Consider the following 21,617-nt stretch of genomic DNA (forward strand, 5'->3'; position numbering starts at 1 on the left):
TTGTAGTAATTAAAATCTTCACTTTACCTTACTTATATCAAATAACATTGTTAAAATTACACCTATAACTTATCCAAAATATATCTATTATAACAATTACATTCTAATTAACATTACATCCATCTCTTAAATATAATATTTAATCCAAATTCCTAAATTTTACTATCTATCCTCCAAAATTAAACAATATTCCATCTTCCTATTCCTTTATACCTTTAATATATCATATAGTACCCCTAAAATTACACATTTATATCCACAATAAATCATTTACAAAAATTAACCATAATCATATGTAATAAAGTTAAACATTCTCCCTCCCCTTCTTCTATCTTACACATTTTCAACCATCTATTCACCATTCAACTTAACATCTGTTAACAAAGAATTCCCAATCTTTAATACATTAGTATAAAAATCTCGTGCTTTACAAATTGTGTTGAGAAAATACTTTCTTCCTTTATAATTCAGTGTTAAACCTGCTGGAACCTCCCATCTAAAATATATCTGATGTTTCTTAAGCTCATCCACCAGAAAGGCAAATTCTTTTCTCTTTCTTAACATTTTAGGAGGAATTTCCTTCATCATTATTATATCTTGTCCTAATATTTGAAATTTATTTTTATAAAATGCTCGCAAAATTCCATACCTAATCCTCTTATTTGTAAAATAAATAACCACATCTCTCGGTAAACACTTCTGCCTTGCCCACCAGGAATTAACACGATAAATTTTTTCAATATTAACTTCAAAATCTTCTGGTTCCATTCCCTCTATCTGAGCAAAGGCCTGAATAAAAATCTCTTTCAAATTTTCCTCTTTAGATTCTCTTAAGCCCCTTACCCTTATAGCATATTCCATTAATTTATATTGTAATATAACCCTTTCTTCCTCTGCCTTATCAGCCTTAACCTGAATATCATCTATTTTATTTTCTAAATTCAAATTAATTTGAACTTCATCTATTTTCCTTTGCAAATCTAAATTAATTTGGTTAAATTCATTCAGTCTTTCTTCTGTCTGTGTACTAGATAACAATAATGGAGTAATTGATTCCTTTAATTTTTTCATCTCCTTACTCTGCTCTTCCACCAAATCTTTAAAATCCAGTATTTCTTTCTCCATTTCATTAAATTTTTGATCTATTTCTGAAAGATATAAGGAGCTCCATAAGCTCCTGTAAAAAATTCCTTAGACTTTCTTTAATATCCTCTCTCAATTTCCGTACCTGAAGTGAAGATATTTCCAATATTCTAGAAGTGGTTAAATCTCTTTGCTTAAAAGCCATTTTTAAACTAAGTAATATCAAAAAGAAGAGAGAAAAAAAAAAGGAGGGGGAATAAAAAGAAAAAAAAACCCAATAAATTTTTCTTCTTAAACACTGTAAGAAAAAGATAAAAAAAAAAGAATAGATTTTTTTTAAAAAAAGAATTCCATTTAGAAAAAAAAATATCTTGTTATTTTCTTCTTAGAGGTTCCACGCCAGCAATTGTAATCAGCATTTCCTTAGCTTTCACTTTCAAAACACAAAACGCCATCTTTCTTCATCTCCACTCTTCAAATAACTTCTCTGTCAGGGAGTTAAAATCATCTTACAAACGAATGCCAGCCCTCCTGCTTTCGATTCTTTCCGTGTTGACAATTTATCAGTAATCCTCTTCAGTCACGGAGATGGACGCTGCGTTTTGCTCTGCTTTTGCAGAGGCGTTCTGGATTCTGGAGCTTTTTTTGAACTATAGAAGGAGCGTTCCCATCAAACCACCAGAAATCATTCTGGGGCTTTTCTTGGGGGCTCTACTTCAGTTCAAATGCTCATCTCCCCCTCCTTGCCCGAGGGCAGAGATTTACGAGCTGTTGACAGCAGATTAACGCTGTATAAACAGCTCTCACAGAATCACAAAGAATGGGCGGACTGAGATTGTCCGCCATTTAGCGCAGCGGCGCCACCCGGAAGTCTGCATGTAAACTTTTCTAATGACTACAGACTTTTCTTTAGAACCACATAGTATTGGGTTCATTCTGTTTTAATACAATGTAATGTGTTGTATATTTTGATGATGCCTTTTTAAAATAATAATATGTCTCTGGATTTCTAACCAAGATTTTTTATTTTATCTATTAATGTTCATATTGAATATAAACCTGTAGTGACTTTCATGAATAATATGTCCTTACTATTTAATAAAGGTACTGCAGAATATACTCTGACAGATTATATTATTATTGCAGATATAAATGAATGTGCTTTAGATCCTGATATTTGCTCTAACGGGGTTTGTGAAAACTTACGTGGCAGCTATCGTTGTAACTGCAACAGTGGATATGAATCAGATGTTTCAGGACAAAATTGTGTTGGTATGTTATATGAACAATATTCATTCTGAAACTGTTCCAATACCTTAAGATTTTGATACACAAAAAGAATAGTGATCGCTACTATGTCCTTACTATCAATAAGTTATTGACTATGTATCATATAACAGTTATGACCAATTTTTAACTGCATATAATATATTTAACCATATAATATCTATCTTCAAATATTATAGGGAATCATTTTCTTGTGTAATTCATTTTATTTATTTAATTAAACATTGCCATTTTGTGAGAATTACGAAATATGTTGCTGCTTTAGCTATTGATTGGACTTTTGCATTATAAATACATTTCCTATACATAAAATATGAGATCGTTTTCTAAAATCATAGTTAACATCTTGTCAATCCATTATTAGCATTTTAGAGGCTAATAAAAAATAAAGCATTAAGTAAATCATTGTTATTTTTGATTATGTGCCATCAAATTGGTATCACCAAATTGGTATCACATCACCTTATATAGATAGTTTTACTGCATCACAATCTGTTATTATCTTCATGATGATTTGTCCCTAGCCTGGTCCTTTAAGCCTTTCAATTCTAATCCATTACCACAGTAACTGAGGTCATCTTTCTGATGTTTTCAGAGGGGGAGGTCCTTACACAATCTGAAATGTAATACGGTAGTTTGAAACTGATCATTTCTGCCTTGAGTGAGAATTCTGAGTTGATTTTTTGGGATGATCAACTTGTTTTCTTGGTTTGTATTCTCAGAAGTCTTTTCCAACACCAAAACTGAAAAGTTTTAGAACTCTTCCTATCTTGTTTCTTTACAGTCCAACTTTCATCTACACAAAGTATTATAGGAGATACTATTGCTTGCATTATTCTGAAATCTATAAAGGTAGACACAGCACAGCATTTGAATTTATTTTCCAAGGCCTTTGTGGCTCCTCTACTAAATTTTAGTCTGCAGCATATTTCTTGACTATGTTACTTTATTGTAGATAGTTGATCCTAAAACACAGAAGCTTATCATCCACTTTGGTATCTACCTTGTCAGCTCTATGACACATTGTTGTATTCATTGTTTCCTTTATGTTTAATTTTAGTTCCATCTTTTCATTGTGTTCCTTTCTTTTAATACTAGAGATACTTATTATTTGCATTTTGGCTATCAAGTTAGTGTCATCAGCATAACACTGATTATTGATGTTTCTCCAAATTTTAAAATCATATTCATCTTCTTTCGTGCCTGTTGAATGGCAACTAGATACCTTGAAGGCTTTAATTTAGCCAGATCTTTAATTCTCTGAAAAATCATGAGCTCTCCTTCAGTACCATATTGAGTACCATCTAACCCAGTGGTGGGTTGCCCCTGGTTCGGACTGGTTCGCAAGAACAGGTAGTAAAACTGGTGGGAGGCTCCACCCACTGACCTGGATGTTATCAGGAAGTTTCTGCGCGTGGGCACGGTCCCATTGCGAACCGGTAGTAAAGTAAGTAGAACCCACCCCTGATCCAACCTGAGAAGCTGATCATCCAACAATATATTGTCATTCATTTTATATTTTCTATCCATGAGGTTTTCTTTGTAAAAATCAGAAATAGTTTTCTATGCAGTATGAATTGATGCTTCATTATTGTCCCTAATGTGACTCATGCATCTCATTGTAGCTCACTGCAACTCAATATAGGTACCTACTTTCTTTAGCTGCGCAGTGGAAATGACCATCATGCCTTGTATTTTATTATCTAAATTTTTGGTTTATTTTTGTACCAATTATATTTGTCTTTAATTTTTTTCAGGTATATAGCTAGGTAGAAGTCTCACTTATAATTGTTCAGGGCAATGCTATTGGGAAATAATTAATTGACTCCAAATAGTCTTTTCTCTATGTACTGAAGAACTACTTACATATTACATTCTCATGTGAAAAAATGGAGCAAATACAAACTAGTAATCCTGTGTTTAGATAGGGAACAAAAGATTTATTTCCTTTGAAGATCTTTTATCTATAACCTTTATGAAAAGCAGGAGATGCAGCAGGAAATGTGATGGATCAGAGGAAATGGAAAATTTATAACTTTTATAAGCTTATTCCTCTTCTTAGTTACTGGCTAGATCCTTCCATTCTCTCTACTCAGAATCTTTTATACAAAAGGGCCTTCAGGCTCTCCTACATATATTGAGTTGTAATGCTATATTAAAGCAGATTGGGAGAAAAATCAAACCATGGTATATCACGCAAAATTTGTTGTAATCATATGCAGGCAGGAGTCTCCATAATTCTATGTCACTATACTAGCACACGATATAGAAAAGGAAACTACGTAAGAAATTTTACTATTCTTCAGTAAATTTCTAGTTCTAGAAACAAAATTCTTTAAATTGCATAATATATTAAACATACTATTTGTCAACTATATTTAGTGGAAAGCTTATGGTTGTTTGAGTCAAGTTTTCTACATTTGAACTCATGAACCCTATTCATGAAAAAGTGTTTCATTTATGTATTTATAGATTGTATCTATTGCAATAAAAGCTAGTTTGATTAATATGTACTGTATAATAAAAATAATAACCTTAACTTTGCACATCATTGCTAATTAGATTAAAAGATACACTTTTCTTTTCATAATTATATTCTAAAGTGAGACAGTCTGATTGAAAAACTTAGTAATGTGAAAATTAGATATAGGTATAGCTTGCTCATAGAAGAACACATTCTCTAGCATATAAATTAATTTGAACTATTCATTTCTTTTCTAGACATTGATGAATGCTTTGTGAATCGATTATTATGTGACAATGGCCTTTGTCGAAATACACCTGGAAGTTACAACTGTGTATGCCCAAAAGGATATATATTCAGCAGTGAAACCGACACATGCGAAGGTAATAATTTTTAATTAAAAAATAGGGATTCTGTTGTTTAATCAATTTTCTCATTAATTTAAATTGATAATATTAGTAGAGGTAAAGTACTTGATTACAGTTCCTTTTAAAAAATGTAAAGTGCCAAAACTGTTCATTTGTACAATTCTTAATTGTAAGCTATTTTTTTAATTTTTGAGATATTAAAATAGACAAATCTTAGAGGCTGATTCACTAAATTCTGATAAACATTTCTGGACAGATAGGGCATATCTGGAGCTAAATTCAGAGCTAACTATAAAGTTGCATCAGTTTATTAGTTGTTAAGGGCAGATACTTTACAGACTAACTATTCCTCTAATGCTGTTTGTGATGGTGATGTATGGAATATTTGCTTCAATATTCTGGAAGTGTGTCTTTTGATTTTTTGTTCTGAAATGATAGCCACTGGAATCATAATCTTATATACCTGTGATGGCGAACCTATGACACGCATTCCAGAGGTGGCACGCAGAGTCCTCTTTGTAGGCATGTGCCTTTGACAGCTGCTCTTCTGGTTTCTGGCACATGCCGGAGTCCTGGAAACCCAAAGACCAGCTGGCCAGTGCGTATGTGTGCATTGGCCACCTGGTCTTCAGGTTTCCAGTACTCTGGTACGTGCGAAGAACAGCTGGCTGGAGTACATGTGCACATCAAAACCCAGAAGACTAGGTGCCAGCTGGCCATGCACACTGGCCAGCTGTTCTTCAGGTTTCTGGGGTTCCGGCGCATGCAGGCATGCACACATGCACGTTCCAGTTTAGGCACTTGGTGCCGAAAAGAATTGCTATCACTGTTACATACCATATTACAACAATTTGAAAATGCCCTATTGGAATCTTTTTTGTTAATAAAGAGTAGTCTGTTTAGCAGGAATGTAACGATTTAACTATTAAACAATAGTTTAATTAATTAATTAATTAATTAATTAATTAATTAAATTTAACTATTTAACAAAGAATGGAACAATGGAACAGTTAAAGCAAACCTCTTTAACACATTCTTTGGCTCAGTCTTCGTTAACAGTGATGGCACATATCCGACATTCCCCAATCGTACCAACAATGATTACAGCGACTTAACACATATAGACTTCACAGAAGATAATGTTGAAAAAGCTCCTCACAAACTGAAACCATCTTTATCTATTAGGCCTGATGGACTTTGTGCATACTTCTTAAAAAAAACTCTCCACTAATATAGCAGAACCCCTAAGCATAATCTTTGATAAAGCTTTCACGACTGGTTCCCTTCCCAAACTTTGGTCTCTAGCCACAGTCATCCCTATCTTCAAAAAAGGAGACCCCAGCCTAGTTGAAAACTACAGACCAATCTCTCTATGTGCGTCACCTGCAAAGTAATGGAACTATCATCAACCAATCCATTACATTCCACCTTGAAACAAACAACCTACTCTCTAATAAACAATTTGGTTTCAGGAAAAAATTATCATGTAACTTACAACTTCTCCACTGCAAAAACATATGGACTACTAATCTTGATCAAGGCAAAGCAATAGATGCAATCTACATAGACTTCTGCAAAGCTTTTGACTCAGTAGTACACGATAAACTTCTCCTAAAACTAAAATCCTACGGCATTTCAGGACCTCTTCACAATTGGATAACTGCTTTCCTATCAAACAGACAACAAGTGGTCAAAATTGGCAATGCTCTATCAAATCCTGTTCCTGTCAAAAGTGGCGTTCCTCAAGGCAGCGTTCTTGGACCAACACTCTTCATACTATACATAAATGATCTCTGTGACCATATCTCAAGTTATTGTGTTCTCTTTGCTGACGATGTCAAACTATTTAACACCACCAACAATACTACTACCCTTCAAAAAGACCTTGACTTTGTATCCGATTGGTCTAAAACTTGGCAACTCCAAATCTCAACCAGCAGATGCTCAGTCTTACATATTGGGAAAAAAAAACTAAACACTAAGTACAAGCTTGATGGACATTACCTTACAGATGACCCCCATCCTGTAAAAGACCTTGGAGTTTTCATATCAAATGATCTAAGTGCCAAGCCCACTACAACTACATAGCAAAAAAGGCTCTAAGAGTTGTATAGCTTCTTTTCCAAAAACACTACACTACTAACCAGAGCATATAAAACATTTGCTAAACCAATTCTTGAATACAGCTCGCCTGTTTGGAACCCATACCACATTTCTGACATCAATACAATTGAACGTGTCCAGAAATATTTTACAAGAACAGTACTCCGCTCCTCTGAAAACAACAAAATACCTTATACCACCAGACTTGAAATCCTGGGTTTAGAAAACTTAGAACTCTGCTGACTCCGGCAAGACCTGTGTTTAACACACAGAATCATCTGTTGTAATGTCCTTCCTGTTAAAGACTACTTCAGCTGCAATCGCAATAATACAAGAGCAAACAATAGATTCAAACTTAATGTTAACCGCTTCAATCTTGATTGCATAAAATATGACTTTTGTAACAGAGTTGTTAACTCTTGGAACAGACTACCTGACTCTGTGGTCTCTTCTCAAACTCCCAAAAGCTTTAACCAAAAACTGTCTACCATTGACCTCACCCCATTCCTAAGAGGACTATAAGGGGCGTGCATAAGTGAACAAAAGTGCCTACCGTTCCTGTCCTATTGTTTTTCTATCATTATATGTGCTTGTATATAATGTTGTGACAAAATAAATAAATAAATAAATAAAAACATATTGTAGCCCATAGAATTCACAATTCACTTCCAGGGACACTTTAATTTTATCAATGTCCAATAAAGCAGCACTTCTCAAAGCCTTCCCAAAAGTTCAGTGAAAACTTCACTCCTGATTTCCACATACCTTATGGTTAACATATACTCTTTCTACATGTCTAAATTTTGGTTCACTCTAAACAGCCAGTTTCCATCATAGTCAATGTAATTTGAACACTTATTGAAAATCTTGTTAGTATTTTTTTTAAATCACATTTCTGTTTAATAATCGGGATACATAAATATATATGTAAAAATATATTGATGCAACAAATAACACTGTAGCAAGGATTATTTTATGTAACACAATTCTGTTCAATTGGAACAGAACAGATTCTGTTGAACCCTGGGAGGCTTGTATTAAATAAACATGCTTAGCATTGTAATGCATGTCATGTTTTAAAAGCTGTCCACCAGATGGATAAAATTCTCTTTATAGACCCCCAAATCTGGTTCAGAGAGTTGGGGAAAACTTCCAGGGTAGATTTGGTGCATGTAGAAGACAACAAGGAGGAATAACTAAGGGAAATCAGTTTGCAGGATATTTGAAGTTGTGCTTTGTTGGGAGTTCAGATGGTTGCGTATGTGTTTTAATATTTTAGTACTATGGAGAATTTATTAAAAAATGAAGGCTGAAATAGTACAACAAAGAGATGCTAACTGTATCTGTTTATCTTGATATTTAGCTTCAAAGAACAGCTGTAGTTTTAAACATGTTCACGCTGTTATACATGAATCCAGAACACAAACAACAATACATAAATCATTGTTATGTAATCACAAGGAACATTTCAGATGTTGGCTTTGACTTTCAAGAAGAAAAAAATAACACAAGTTACTTTTGTAGAATGAGAAAATTCAGCTAAACTTTTAATGTAGAAATTACAATGGAAAATAGGTTGTTTATAATCTTTATAATCTTTTTTTCTTTAACATTTTATTAGATTAAAAACTCCCTAAAACCTGTTCTAAGCAAAGTGAAATCGAGATGATTGCAAACTCCTATAAGCGTATTAAAATTTTGAATAATCTTGCTTAAATCTATGAGAAACAGAAATGAAAGTTGTCATTTTTAAAAAAAAAAATTAAATAATGTTTTTAAGTTCTTAGACTGCTGTAGCAAATATATAAAATACACAAGGGCTCATTAAAACAAAGAAAATAGAGTGTTGCAAAATGTAACACTGTAGTCCACTCCAAACCATAGGACTTGTCTTAAAAAGGTTTACATACAATTGCCCTTAGTAAATAATAATAATGTAGAAGCTCTACTTAGAACAGCGTACATTCTGCAGTGATACCTCTAACCATCAGACATCAACATCTGCCTATCCTGGGTCCTTGGGAAGGATTCAATATGTGGATACAAATGGCAAATAGCAATAGCTCTTAGACATACCGCTTCATAGTGTTTACAAATGTCAGTATTTTGCCTTCAGCAATCTGGGTACTCAAATCCAGTCTAAACATTTGGTTGACTATGTGACGAACCATAATTTATCAAATTTATACGTTACCAAACTCCCAGCATTTCTGGTTTAGAAATAGTTAACTTTAAAACAAGAAACCTCGCAAAACAAAAAGAGTACAAAGATTGCTAAGATAACATATCTAAAGCCAGGTCTTCAGGGCCTTTCAAAATTCCAGTAGGGTGGGACTACTTGAATTTTAGAAGAATGTCATTCCAGAGGGCAGGTGCTATTACAAGAAGGTGTGTTTCTAGCACCCAATAGATGGCATTGTTTAACGGAAGGAACCTGCAGTGTGCCAACCCTTGAATCAAGCAGGCAGATATTATGTGACACAGGTGTCCCTCAAATAACCAGGCTCTTTAGTATGGAAGCCTTTGAAAATAATCAACCAGCATCTTTAATGGCACCTAGAAGTAAAGTGGCAACCAGTACAACTTGCAAAACAGGTGTCACATGGGCATACAGTGACATGTCCATCTCTGTCTGGGCCACTGCATTCTGGACCAGTTGAAGCTTACAAGTGGTCTTCAAGGGCAGCCTCATTAGAGTGCATTGCAGTAGTTGAGCTGTAAGATGACCAGGGCACAAGTGTCTGGAAGGCCCACCACAATTTAGGACGTAACTGGCACAACAGATGAAACTGCAAAAGTCTTGTCTGAACACCCTTGAATGGGAAAATGCTAACCATGGAATATTCCTAGATCTTGTTGGTTCTAACACCACCAGCCACTTGGACTTGGTTGGTTTATTATAATTAATAATATTTCTGGAAATATAAAGTTACAATAACACAGACATTTACAATTCACTTAAATAGTGGACATATTTTAAAAGGGCAAGTTTTCTCCACACTCCTGGCAATCTTTTAAATTTATGACAGTTTCTAAACACTAAACATGTGTAAAGTTAGCAGAAGAGAGAAGAAGACTGAAAAAAACCTCTATTCATTTGGCACCCAAAAAAAAAGGCTACTTGGCACAAGACACACTTTCTAATGGTTAGATATGACTACAGGACATAAATACAGATTCCCCATTTTTACCTACCCTCTTGAGAAATTTGCCAGCATTTTTATTGATAGACAGTCTTTATAGGAATTCAGATTTATTTAGCTTAAATAAAACAGACTTTTCAGCAGCTTGTCCAAGTTAATTTCTTTTCCAGATTGAATTGCTATTAGAGTTTAGGGATGGGTAGATAGGCAGATGTGTTAATGTCTGGTACATTAAGAAATAAATTTGTTGTATTCCATTTTCATTGTCATTTAAGGTTTATCAAAATATTCTGAATTCTAAATGGTTGTTTCAGGGATTTTAAACTCATAAATCCTCCTCCCACCCCCCTCTAGTCTAGAATTTCACACAAGCTCAAGATAAAATGGGACACGATCTGCCCTAATTGATCAGGCAGTTAAAAGCAATGGGAGGTCCTTTCTAGGTTTCTTCCTCTGATCATTAAGCCATTGGGGACTCTTCCTTGTCTTGTCTGATTGTTCCTTAGACAACATCTCCTTCCCTCATTCATCAAACATATTCTCACATACCATTACAGGTTGTCCCCAATTTGAATGTCTGAAAGTTGTCCATTGTACCATTTAATCATGTAGACTATTATAGACATGTTCAGTCTAGAAGTTGGAACAACATATTGGAAAAGGGGTACAGGTATTCTTGCCAATAAAATCATATAACAATGTGTTAACCTTCTTACATATACCAGATGTGAAACAGACCAGATGAACTACTACTATATTGTAATGCTAATTTACAGAATCTTAAAAGTCTGAATGTATAAATCTCCACTGTTTCTTTTGAAGCCTGTAAAGTTAGGGAGGGTGTCTTCTGAGCCTCTTTCTCCATCCTTTATGCAGCTGTGGCCTATACCCTCTTATCTGATTGTTCTCTAGGCTGTATCTCTTCACCCTATTTCTCAAGGCTTTTTCATATACCATTTATACAATGTCCATAAAGTTACTAAGAACTCCCCTTATTTATCTCTTACTGCAATTAATATCAACTGTCAGATGCTATGTCCTCATATGGAACTACTTAAAAACAACTGTGGAAAAAATGGAAGAGAATGTGAAAAAGAAAATATAGATTATTGCAATCACACATAGCCTTCACCTTCTTATACAGTATTATTTTCCAACTCTGGCTGAGTCAGTGGAGTCACAACACAATTACATTTAGTTTCTATAATTTTTAAAAATATCTTAAAGCTTTATGAGCCATACATTTTTTTAAAAAAACAATTTTTGGACATATTGTTGCACAGAGCATGCTGCTTCCATTAAAAAGTATTCTTGATTTCTCACAAGACAGTTATTCTGGAAAACTCCTTCAATTGAAATTTTTATATATTTCTAGGTTATTTGAGGTAACAAATTATCACTTACAAAATTATGCAGGCACTGTTATCTGCCTGCCATACATTCTCTGCATTATAGACATTTAACTCTTTTCTTAGATCAGTGAATTTTCCAGACATTCTGGCATAATGTTGTTCATGGCAAGATTCATACATTATTATATTTTCCAGAAACATACAGTGAGTCTGACATGTTTCCTTCTGGATTATAGATATAAACGAATGTGAAAGTAGTCCTTGTGTGAATGGTGCTTGCAGGAACAATCTTGGGTCTTTCATCTGTGAATGTTTATCTGGCAGCAAACTAGACTCTACGGGCTTCATTTGTATTGGTGAGTCTAATGGTTTCTTTTTTAAAAAAAACATGAATTCTTTAATTTGTGTTTACACAATAGTTTTTAAAAGCAAAAAGAAGAGTATATGGTAATATCCAAGAAATAATATAGCTGAACTCCATACAATATCTTACCTAGTGACATTCTAGTTAAAATTCATTTTTCATCAAGAAAATGCTATCAAACTTCTGAAAAAAAGTTTCAGAATATAATGTTACAAAAAGAATTTGTCTTTTATTTAGTGAATCTTAAATGTACCCCAGAGAAAAATAAGCTGTAATTCACGGTTGGTACATTTATTACATTTAGAAAAATCCTAATTGTTTGCTGTTAAAAGAATAATAATTAATTTTTAATTAGAATTTTTCTAATTTACTGATAAGGTCTCCTCATGAACTGTGCGAGTTGGGTGGCTCACAATAATTGAAAAATAATTGAAAGCAAGAAATTATATGAAGAACCAATTAAAGGGAATAAATAATATTTAAAGATGGCATGGAGAACAGGCTAGATAGAATGAAGCAAGGGGTTGTGCTGTCCCATGCCAAAGATCTGAGTAAGAATCCTGATTTTCATGGCTCTTCTATACAACAGAAGAATGTTAGGCCATCCAGATCTGTTCTTTAGAAGAACAGCCTTTCATGAGAGAGTAAAACCCCTTTGCTTCATTCCATTTGATCCAATCTACAACAAAGGTGAAATTTTCTGACAGTGAGAACAATTGATCTGTGGAATGACTAACCTTCAGAAGTTGTGAGTGCACCAGCTTTAGAGGTTTTTAAGAAGAGATTGGACAGACATTTGTCCAGAATGGTATAGGTCTTCTGCTTGGATAGGAGGTTGGATTAGAAGACCTCCAAGGTCCTTTCCAACTTTCTCTATTCTGTATTTGATCTCTTATAATTGTATTAAGGTGTTAATATGCTACATAATGAACAAACATTAATTTAATATTATTGAAAATAAAAAGCAAAAGAAGAGTATATGGTAATATCCAAGAAATAATATAGCTGAACTCCATACAATATCTTACCTAGTGACATTCTAGTTAAAATTCATTTTTCATCAAGAAAATGCTATCAAACTTCTGAAAAAAAGTTTCAGAATATAATGTTACAAAAAGAATTTGTCTTTTATTTAGTGAATCTTAAATGTACCCCAGAGAAAAATAAGCTGTAATTCACGGTTGGTACATTTATTACATTTAGAAAAATCCTAATTGTTTGCTGTTAAAAGAATAATAATTAATTTTTAATTAGAATTTTTCTAATTTACTGATAAGGTCTCCTCATGAACTGTGCGAGTTGGGTGGCTCACAATAATTGAAAAATAATTGAAAGCAAGAAATTATATGAAGAACCAATTAAAGGGAATAAATAATATTTAAAGATGGCATGGAGAACAGGCTAGATAGAATGAAGCAAGGGGTTGTGCTGTCCCATGCCAAAGATCTGAGTAAGAATCCTGATTTTCATGGCTCTTCTATACAACAGAAGAATGTTAGGCCATCCAGATCTGTTCTTTAGAAGAACAGCCTTTCATGAGAGAGTAAAACCCCTTTGCTTCATTCCATTTGATCCAATCTACAACAAAGGTGAAATTTTCTGACAGTGAGAACAATTGATCTGTGGAATGACTAACCTTCAGAAGTTGTGAGTGCACCAGCTTTAGAGGTTTTTAAGAAGAGATTGGACAGACATTTGTCCAGAATGGTATAGGTCTTCTGCTTGGATAGGAGGTTGGATTAGAAGACCTCCAAGGTCCTTTCCAACTTTCTCTATTCTGTATTTGATCTCTTATAATTGTATTAAGGTGTTAATATGCTACATAATGAACAAACATTAATTTAATATTATTGAAAATAAAAAAGTAAAAGTTCAAGACCTTGCCCTGGTGTCAAAGGTATAAATACATTTTTTATATTCTCCCATTATAATATATATTCTGTGTCCTAATTGGGAGAGGGGGATGTTTTTGTAATTATGATGAAAAAGAAAAAGAAAGTATCATAAAGGAGAGGGCTTTCAAAAAATAAAATTGCTAGATGTATTTTGCCAAATGTTTTTGGTATTTAAATCATCACCTCATTTATAGCAGTATTATAGCAGCAAAATTTGACAAGCCAGTAAATTTCTATAAGATCAGTAGTTATTTTGTGTTTATTTGTAATGAATATGCTTTACCACAGAAGAATTAGGAAAGCTTTATTGTGTTTTAATTTACTGTAGATAGTCTGAAAGGAACATGCTGGTTGAACATCCAAGATAATCGTTGTGAAGTGAACCTTAATGGAGCTACTCTGAAATCAGAATGCTGTGCTACTCTGGGAGCTGCTTGGGGTAGCCCTTGCGAGCGTTGTGAATTTGGTATGATTTCTACTTCATAATGTTTTCTAAATCACACACACACACACACACACACACACACACACACACGTGTGTGTGTATGTATGTATTTGGTGTGAAGACATCAGCTTCAGTAGAACGTGTATACGACAGTTTACTTTGTGTTAAAATTATTTATTATTGTCGTTATTTTGTTTTATTACTTTAATCTATACTAGTTTTAATGTTTTTAGGCTGTCCAAAGTCATATCTGATGTGATAGGTAGTACAGATAAATTTAATAAACCAACAAACTTATTATTTATATGTATGAGTATAATGGAATACTTTCATTTTACCTATGTTTTTAAACATAATTCCAATTTTTAGATTTCTTAGATTAAAGTAAACTTTTTATTTATCCTTCTTAGAATATTATAATGTAGTTCTCAATTAAAATAAAAGTTGTCCTCGACTTATAACCATAACTGAGCCAGGAATTACAGTAGTCGGTGATTGTGGTTGTAAGTGAAGGCATTATGTGACTGCACCAGATTTTTTTATATCTTTTGCAGTACTGGTTAAGTGAACACTAACCCATTTGCCGTTTTTTGTTTTTTTTTACTGGTAACCAAAACTAAATGCTAGAAACTATAGAAAAAAAATCGATAAACCTACAAACATGTTCACATAACCACGAGACACTGCAAATGGCCATAAAGATAAGCCAGTTGCCAAGTACTCAAAATGTGATTATGTGACCAAGGTAGGGCCTGTGGGTATCCATTGTAATTTTCAACAGTTATTAAGTAACAAGTCATATGTTGAGGACTACCTATAGTTTTTATGTGTTGGTATTTTTTATTTCAAGTGCATTTATGCTGCTTTAATCATTCTGACTTCTGGCAGCTTAAAGTAAGTCCTTGACTTAAGACTGTAATTGAGGCCAGAGTTACAGTATTGTGATTGTTAGACAGGACACTATATTTTTTATAGTGATCATTAATCAAATAAAACAATCTATTTTACCCAATGGGAACTTTTTTGCTGGAAACCAGAAGTAAGCACCTGAAATCTTCAAAAATAAATTTAAAAAATCACAGTCATGTGATCACAGGACACTGTAAATGGCTATAAAGGTGATCCAGATGCCAGGACTGTGGGGGAGTGTGCAGCCATTGTAACTTTGAAATTAGTCTGTTAGTAGTTTTTGGAGGGGGTCTGTCAAAACTTTGAATGGTTGCTAAGTGATCTGTCATAAGCCAAGGACTATCTGTAGTACAGCAATATCAAAATGTCCCAAATGCTTTTTTTTAAAAAGCAAAGTTTTTGGCAGCTTCTTAAGTACCAGGAGTGAAGCTACAGGTCTTATTTCTGATGTATGGATATTCCTGAAAAGTTTTTGTCTTTCAAGTACTTTCCACTGAATCTGATTGGATATGTAACTATCAGCAAACTTAAGGCACTTGTATGTTGAACCAATTTGCAGCGAAGAAAACGTCTCCTTTACAAGTGTTTATGGATGATATACTAAAGAGTCCCAGTTGGCCTCCACGCAGTCGCAGTTATACATTTAGCATTTACAGAATAGCCTTCAGGCCCACATAGTGTATGATGTGGGTGAGGTGATAACATCATGAGTGACCATTGCCAGAGCTTGTGTGTGTTTGTTTGTATACAGAATTTTGCATTCAAAGGAAAATGGCATTTGTCAATAATTCCATGAATAAAAAAAATCCTCGTAGGATTGTACAGCAGCTGCAGTTGTATGATCCTGATAAAAGTTGCAGTTGCTTTAAGGAATTATTGAGAGATGCTGCATATATCAGCCATGTGCTATAGTCTAGATGATTTTTTTATATTTCTATGTTATATATTTATAAATTTAATAAATATTTTTTCTCTTTGAATCTGAAGTCCTACCTAATCTGGATATGCACAGGTATGCATGTACGAACACCCATACTTATAAAGTCTGTCTTTGGTAAAGTTATATAAAATGTATGTATTAGGGGAAAATATTGAATATACTTCCAGTTTTTCTTTTGAAATGAGAGAAATGGGATAATGAGTAATTACGTGTAAATCTGACATGGATTTATTAATATATCTTTAGTTCATAAAGCATGAAATATTTTGTTATTAGGGTAGTGGGATTTGCAATATTGGTCTTATTTTCTACTACTCTAATCATTCTCTAAGTATGTATTTCCTTAATATAGCTGGTAATAAAAGTTTCCCTTTTTAAAACTGTGGTTTATCCTGTTCTAAATTAAGTTTGGGTGTGTATGTGGGTGTGTGTTTTTCTCAAAATGTTTCTTCTTTTCTCTTACAGATACTGCATGCCCTAGAGGATTTGCAAGAGTCAAAGGTGTTTCTTGTGAAGGTAAACTTCTTAACTATTTGAATTATTGTAACTAACAAAATAAAATGAAAATATCTTATATGATCCATATTGTTGTTGAAATCTACTTATTGTTCTCCAATGAACACTATCTTTTATATTAGAATAATACTGTTGTAAACTTTCTTTTGAGTTGATTTCAACTCCTTCAGGTTCCAGTTATTTTCTGGCAATAGAACAGAAATATTCTGCGAATATTTTCCAACTTTCCAGTCTAGCCTAGAGCTATGGTATTTCTTGGTTGTATCCCACTTAATTATGGACCAGATCGAATCCTGCTTAATTTCTGAGATCAGCCATGGTTGGCTACGTCCTGCTGTTTACTAAAGAAGTCATGGTGGCTTATTCAAACACACCCATGCAGTTTTCTTGTTAGCAATATGGAAGACCATAGTATTGTTTTCTTCCAGCTTACTTTTGGAAGTAATAAAGCTATTTTCCTTCTTAATTGTTTTCATGATAGAAAGCTCTTTCTTTTGGAAGACGTGGAAAGGACTTAAAGCAATAATATCTTTACATCAAATGCATTAATTTATGCATTAATATGTGTTTTTTTTTTGAAGAAATTGTATATTATTCTATCCCAAGTCTTTGAGTACTCAAAACATTAAAATATACAATAAAGAAACTAAATCAAATGATTAAACCAGCTAGTTAAATAAATATAAATGTGAAAATATTCTCCAAAACTAGTCTAGTTAAACAGAACCACTTTCTGAAAGTTCATTGGGATAGATGTCAATTGTACTTTTGGGCAAGCTGTTCCATAGCGATAGAGGAGCAACAAAGTTTGGCTCTGGACCTACTCTCCATATTTCTTATAATGTCAGATCCTGAAGCATCCCTTAAAGAATTGCAGAGAATTCTTCTATTCAGAAGAGATGGTTCCAACAGTAACCAGGAATTAAGGCTTTATAATGCTACCCCACCACTTTGAATTGCCCTCAGAATTCTGCTGTACCCACAAACTGGGGTTAATCAGCTAAAGCAACTGTCACCTGTCAGCATGTGAGCAACTATCTTCTGCATTGTTTTTACTTTCTGAATGATCTTTAAAGGCGGAATGTTTTTACATTCTAATATTAGATGTAAGGTGAAAAGTCACTGTTGCAGAAGTTTCTTGGCTATCGAAAGAGCCACAAGCAACCCACCAGCCAAAGGTGATCAAAAGGATCCCCTATCCATGGCTTTTACCTTTTGATCAACTGTCCAGACCTTTTCTCTTTGGTAGGAGACCAAATCTTCTAAATGACTGACATTTTAAAAACTACTTTAGCTACGTATTCTTTGGATTAAAAACTATTTCCTAAGTGTATATAACCAAATTCTTTGCAGTTCAAAAGTTATATGAAAAATCCATTTTGAATCCTGATTTCAGCTACAGTCTATAGAAAACAAAAAACTATGAACCCAACAAAGTTCTAGCCTTTATCTCAACAGATACCTTCACAATCACCTCTCATTTATAAAAAAATAAATTAGTTCAATTTTGACTGTGCAATTTTACACCTAAATATTCAAAATAAAGTTTCACTGCTCAATAGAGCTTACTCAAAATTAGGTGTACATAGCATTGTAGCCTTATTTGTACTTGCATTTTCTTACTTCAAAAATATAGCTCTATAAATAAAATGTAACTTATTTATAAGAAATATACTTTCATATTTTTGATATACTGTATGCCTATAAGAATAGATTGTCAACTCCCTTTTATGTATATATCAGATGTAAATGAGTGTGAAGTTTTTCCGGGGGTGTGTCCCAATGGGCAGTGCATCAACAGCAGAGGCTCTTTTCATTGTGAGTGTCCCAGCGGTTTGACATTGGATGGAACAGGCAGGGTGTGTTTAGGTGAGTATTCAAGATATTTCCCTTAAGCTTCTATCTATCTACATAAGCCACTATAAGTTGCACAGTGAAAAAGATCCTTAGCTTTTATCACTCACACACATTGACCTTTTCTAGTTTGTTATCATCCAAATGCTATATATCTGCAAGTCTCAGAATCTTAGACATCTTTGTTAATCAAAGAAAAATAGAACAGGTATTTTTTGCATTTATTGTGCACTTGTTCAGGTTTAGCTTCAGATTCAGCGAGGCTAAAGACAAGAATTACATGCTAGAATTATGCACACATATACACATGCATATACATACATACAAATATATTGATCATAAATGTCTGTGGAGATTCTCAGTCATGCAGGTCATGGTTGTCCCAAAGGTGCTTTTTTTCAAGAGGCAACTGGACTTTTTGGTTTTTCTTTGAAGACGTTTTGCTTCTCATCCAAGAAGCTTCTTCAGCTCTGACTGGATGGTGGGGAATGGAAGGATTTTACAGGCTACTCTTTCGAAGAAAGCAAACTTCACATTTTGGACAGAGATGAATGCGGGTTTGAAAGAGGGATTAAAGAGGCCATTTATGTCAAAATTGAACAGCCCTCTCTCAACAGAGAGGTAGGTATACGACATCATCTATCTCCAGTCTACAACACAGTTCTTTCAATAGTTCCAAGAAGGCTCCATACCCAGATATGGAGATGATGATACAGATAAACCTCCAGGTGACCTTAATGACCCACTAAAAGAATGCAAATGATCAGCTTTCTGCAAGGAGTATAAATCCTTCCATTCCCCACCATCCAGTCAGAGCTAAAGAAGCTGCTATCTTGGATGAGAAGCAAAACGTCTTCAAAAAAAAACCAGAAAGCCCAGTTGCCTCTTGAAAAAAGTACCTTTGGGATATATTGATCATATTTATTGGAAAGGAAGTCCGTTAATTAAATGGAAGTTGTTTCTACCTAAGACCTCTTCTCAACATCACACGACTGAAATGCTCAGGAAAAATATATAACACAATAGCCTCTGTTTTGTTTTAATTGGTTCATTTGCAGATGTAATTTCCACCCACTTCTTAGAATTTCACATTATATTTGTACTTGTTAGATGCCAGCATTTTGTAATGCATCTCTAAACATATTGAATTAATTTTACAAAACAACTATATTGCAATAAAATTAAAAACAGGACTATGCCTCTCTCACCACAAAACAACATATATAACTTTTATAACTCTGTTATAGTATAAAAATGTATTCAGAATAGACAATACATTAAAATTACTTCTAAAAAGATAGATCTCTGCAGGAGTTTTGTCAGGATGAAGAAAGCAGCATGTTACAATTGCAGGTTCTGCTCCTTTGGTACATGCATGCAATGTTATAGTGCATATACAAAATTTTACAACATAAATCTATCATGCCGTTTTTATCCTTCTGCCCTCTTGTATATATGCTGCTTTGTAGTAAATTCTATGATATTGAGAAGATTTTTTTCTTTAAGAAGTAACAGTCTCCTGTAATTTACTATATTTAATCCATAAGAAAGACTTTCAAGCATAATTGTGGAATAAATAGTGTTCTTTTGAATTCTTACTTAATATGAATTAATTATAATTAATATTTATTATATTTGACAAGTACAAATGGGAACCTTTTGTATTTACCTTTCATATTAATTTTCGTATCTGCTCACATAATGAGCATCATATATACCCGTTATGTGAATGTACATGCTGGCATTTACTGGCAGTAAACCAATCAACACATTTGAATATAGTTTTAGTATTTCCAAAGGGCCACAGCCCAGTACCGGGGCAGGGGGACCCCTGGCTTATAGCATATACAAATAAATGCAGCAGAAACACTTCCATAGGTGATATTGCTTTTAATGACACATGTAGATATCCGAATGGAACAGTGTTACCTGAGATGGGATGAAGATGACTGTGTTCAACCTGTACCTGGGAAATTTCGTATGGACACGTGCTGCTGTGCTATAGGTGCTGCTTGGGGTTCAGACTGCGAGGAATGCCCCAAGCCAGGCACAAAAGAATATGAAGACTTATGCCCCAGGGGTCCAGGCTTCTCCAACCGTGGGGATATTTTAACTGGAAGGCCATTTTACAAAGGTAAAGAATAATATTTCAGACAAACCTTATGTGCTTCATTAATATTTTTTTAAAATTCCATTACAAGGACTCATAATTCAGCAACTACAGGTAGTCCTCCACTTACAACAGTTCATTTAGTGATTGTTCAAAGTTACAACGGCACTGAAAAAAGTGACTTACAACCATTTTTCACACTTATGACCATTACAACATCGCCATGGTCATGTGATCAAAATTCAGATGCTTGGCAGCTGACTTATGTTTATGACGATTGCAATGTCCTGGGGTCATGTGATCCCCTCTTATGACTTTCTGACATGCAAAGTCAATGGGAAAGCCAGATTCACTCTACTGCCATGATATTAACTTAACAACTGCAATGATTCGTTTAACAACTTTGGCAAGAAATGCCGTGAAATGGGGCAAAACTCACTTAACAAATGTCTTACTTAACAACAGAAATTTTGTGCTCAATTATGGTCGTAAGTCAAGATCTACCTGTAGAATTTTAACAGATACCTTTTGATAAGAAAAATGAAGTCATTATATGAAATAAACAATTGTTGAAACAATGTACATAAATCTCTTCCCTCCTTTGCTGTGCTTGGAAGATCTTCTCAAAAACATATGAAATATTATATACAGTATATGATGCAATTATTCAGGCAAAAACAAATAAGCATTTTCTTTTTCTTTTCTTTTGAAGCAACTACAAAGGATTGTGAATTTGGTGAGGAATGGAAGTTCTTTCCCCTAGAGATATTTTCCACTCAAAATC

General features: G+C 33.9%; 1 protein-coding gene across 1 annotated transcript in view; it reads left to right on the forward strand.

Moving 5' to 3' along the window:
* Window positions 1-21,617, forward strand: part of FBN2 (fibrillin 2) — a 150,518-nt gene that overhangs the window by 58,514 nt on the left and 70,387 nt on the right. The window contains exons 18-24 of the mRNA XM_058166657.1: window positions 2,230-2,355; window positions 5,092-5,217; window positions 12,037-12,156; window positions 14,388-14,525; window positions 16,819-16,869; window positions 18,613-18,738; window positions 20,630-20,857. Of these exons, the coding sequence (XP_058022640.1) occupies window positions 2,230-2,355; window positions 5,092-5,217; window positions 12,037-12,156; window positions 14,388-14,525; window positions 16,819-16,869; window positions 18,613-18,738; window positions 20,630-20,857 (915 nt within the window). The remainder of the gene's footprint in view (window positions 1-2,229; window positions 2,356-5,091; window positions 5,218-12,036; window positions 12,157-14,387; window positions 14,526-16,818; window positions 16,870-18,612; window positions 18,739-20,629; window positions 20,858-21,617) is intronic.

This window comes from Ahaetulla prasina, chromosome 2 (genome assembly GCF_028640845.1).
Source record: "Ahaetulla prasina isolate Xishuangbanna chromosome 2, ASM2864084v1, whole genome shotgun sequence".
In the NCBI taxonomy this organism is placed as follows: Eukaryota; Metazoa; Chordata; class Lepidosauria; order Squamata; family Colubridae; genus Ahaetulla; species Ahaetulla prasina.